Source organism: Tribolium madens, unplaced genomic scaffold (genome assembly GCF_015345945.1).
Source record: "Tribolium madens isolate multiple individuals breed KSU strain unplaced genomic scaffold, Tmad_KSU_1.1 Scaffold_20;HRSCAF=117;Tcas5.2_LG4, whole genome shotgun sequence".
In the NCBI taxonomy this organism is placed as follows: Eukaryota; Metazoa; Arthropoda; class Insecta; order Coleoptera; family Tenebrionidae; genus Tribolium; species Tribolium madens.
Window position 1 is genome coordinate 13,600,442 of NW_025400985.1, and position 2,359 is coordinate 13,602,800.

General features: G+C 30.3%; 1 protein-coding gene across 1 annotated transcript in view; it reads right to left on the reverse strand.

Moving 5' to 3' along the window:
- Window positions 1-1,648, reverse strand: part of LOC123005491 — a 3,594-nt gene extending 1,946 nt beyond the window's left edge. Inside the window, exons 1-4 of the mRNA XM_044399274.1 lie at window positions 1,518-1,648; window positions 1,324-1,467; window positions 1,186-1,272; window positions 999-1,141 (exon numbers count right to left, since the gene is read on the reverse strand). Of these exons, the coding sequence (XP_044255209.1) occupies window positions 999-1,141; window positions 1,186-1,272; window positions 1,324-1,467; window positions 1,518-1,532 (389 nt within the window). The 5' untranslated portion in view covers window positions 1,533-1,648. The remainder of the gene's footprint in view (window positions 1-998; window positions 1,142-1,185; window positions 1,273-1,323; window positions 1,468-1,517) is intronic.
- Between the last annotated feature and the right edge of the window lie 711 nt (window positions 1,649-2,359).

Genomic DNA, 2,359 nt, shown 5'->3' on the forward strand with positions numbered 1-2,359 from the left:
GTTTTTTTGTTTTTTTAAAAATCAACATCACAAATCACCGTCAAATTTTGAAATTAGCATATTTACAATTGACAGATTATTATTCAACAAAATGATCAATTAAATAAAATCTGACTGTAAACAATTACATTAGAATAGCTAGGTAGGTTTTATAAAGCCATATTTTAAATGATGCTTTCTTAATTAAAAAAATCACAACTTAAAAAATTCCATGCGTTCTTATAAAAAAAAACCTGTAAAATGTATTTGGTAAAACTACAGACATAAAATTTGAGATTTTAGGCCACAGAGTACTAAAAATTTTGACATTTATTTTTTGACATTTGACATTTTTTTTAAGTCTATTTAATAATACTGATGACTTTGTATATGTTTTTTTATAATTATTTAGTAAAGGTACAAAAATTTTGTCAATAAAAGCCACAAATAACATTAAACAGAGTTACAGTTTAGGATACAGCTTCCTTGTTTCTGCTTCTAATAGCCTATAGCAAAAAAAACTTGGAAAATTATTTTTCCTACAGAAATAAATAGTCAAAGTGCAAAATTTGAACCTTCATAACTTTGAAATTTTTATAAGTAGAATTTTTTTTTAATTTTATCTATGTTTCTGGTACCTTACCCTACATTTGTCTTTGGGGCGTGAGTTCTGGCGCACTCTGTATGTGCATATAATGTAAAACTCCTTCAACTTTTAGAATCGTGATATCTCAGGAAAGGTGATTCTTAGAAAAAAAGTATAAAGACCATTTTTGTAGATAATTTTAAGATCTATAATTTTTGTCTGATCTACTTTTTTGTTAAACTTTTTTGACATTTGACCCCGAATAACTTTTTTAGCAGACATGGGATCGATGGGGACTTTTGACACTTTATTTCTCATGGTGTACTCAAGGTCTCCATCAAAATTTAGCTCTGTCGGAATTTTCGTTATTTGACCACTATTTTTATGACTAATTTGACCGGACTATAAACACAAATGACAAAAAAACTGTTACCATTCAATCAAAGATTCGTGTTGAGCTTCAGCTGCTTGAATGTTAGATTCTTCTGAAATCTGCGACTGACTCAGTAAATAATTCTGATCTGTATTGTAAGAAGCATCCCGAGGAGATCTTGATTTTCTCCTACTTGTAGATTCCTAATAACACAATTAAGTTATTTTTTTAACACAATGAATTTTACCTGTCCACTCCATTGTTGTTCCAATTGCCAAGGATCTTGATCGCTTAAGTTGGCAAAACCTTCAGGAGAACTAACCGTAGCAGCGAACTGCAAATAAGGATAGTAAAATCATTTAAACATACATTTATTTGCCCATACTTGCGAATATTCAATTGGACCAAAAGATTCAATCATACGATGAAGAGTTTCATCGTCTAAATAAATATGGGTTCTGCTGGTACCAGTGGCTTCGGTTTCTCGCGTTGGAGTTGGTGATTTTGACGGATATGGTGGTCTATACCTCTGAAATTAAGAGTTTTTGATTTTTGATAAATGTTTCAGAAGATTCTTACGTCATCCGGATTCATCTTATTTGTGTGAATTTCAGTTGAGTGGTTCTGTTTATTATAAACGAAAATTTTCAAATTGTATTGTCAAAATAATCAAATGTGACACTTGACGACTTAGTCTGACCATTTTTTTATCCTCATTTTAATGAGTGGAATCACGTCGAAGTAATAAATTTATGTATTAAATCCTCGGTGTAAAACATGACTACATGACTTCTGAATCCAAGAGTATAATCTTGTATTAACCTAAAGTTTTTAATCTCAAGGATTATTTCTGTACCTGAGAGCGACAACTGCCTATTAGTCCATTTTTTTCAAAAAGTAAATAATAGTCAAAAGTGAATATTTAACACACCTTCTATTTCAAATAATGCATAAAATCTTGCAATCGGCATTAATTAATAAAATTACAGATGTTGAAATGTTACAAGTCCAAGGTGATGTTAGAGCGACAAAGTATTAAGCCCAAAGAGAGGTAAATTGTATGTTAAAAATTTGTATATTGTGGAAGCAAAAAACATAAAATCACCATGTAGTAATATGAGTCGGAATAAAATAATGCCAATCGTTTTAATTTTTACGGATTTTTAGAAAACAAGTTTTTCATGAAATTGCAAGAAACAGTTTATTTCCGCTTGCACTGTTCAAAAAAGTATTGTCCGATACTGACCGAGCGAAAATTCAAACATAACAAGATTAAGAAGAACTCTACATCAAAAATTTTATTTCCAAATTGATATGCAAAAAGTCTACAAATTATTTTTTGTCGATTAGTACCGAATTTTTACGCGAAGCTTTCGAACCGTAGCTGATTAAGTATCAAAGCGAAACCCCGAATAATGTAG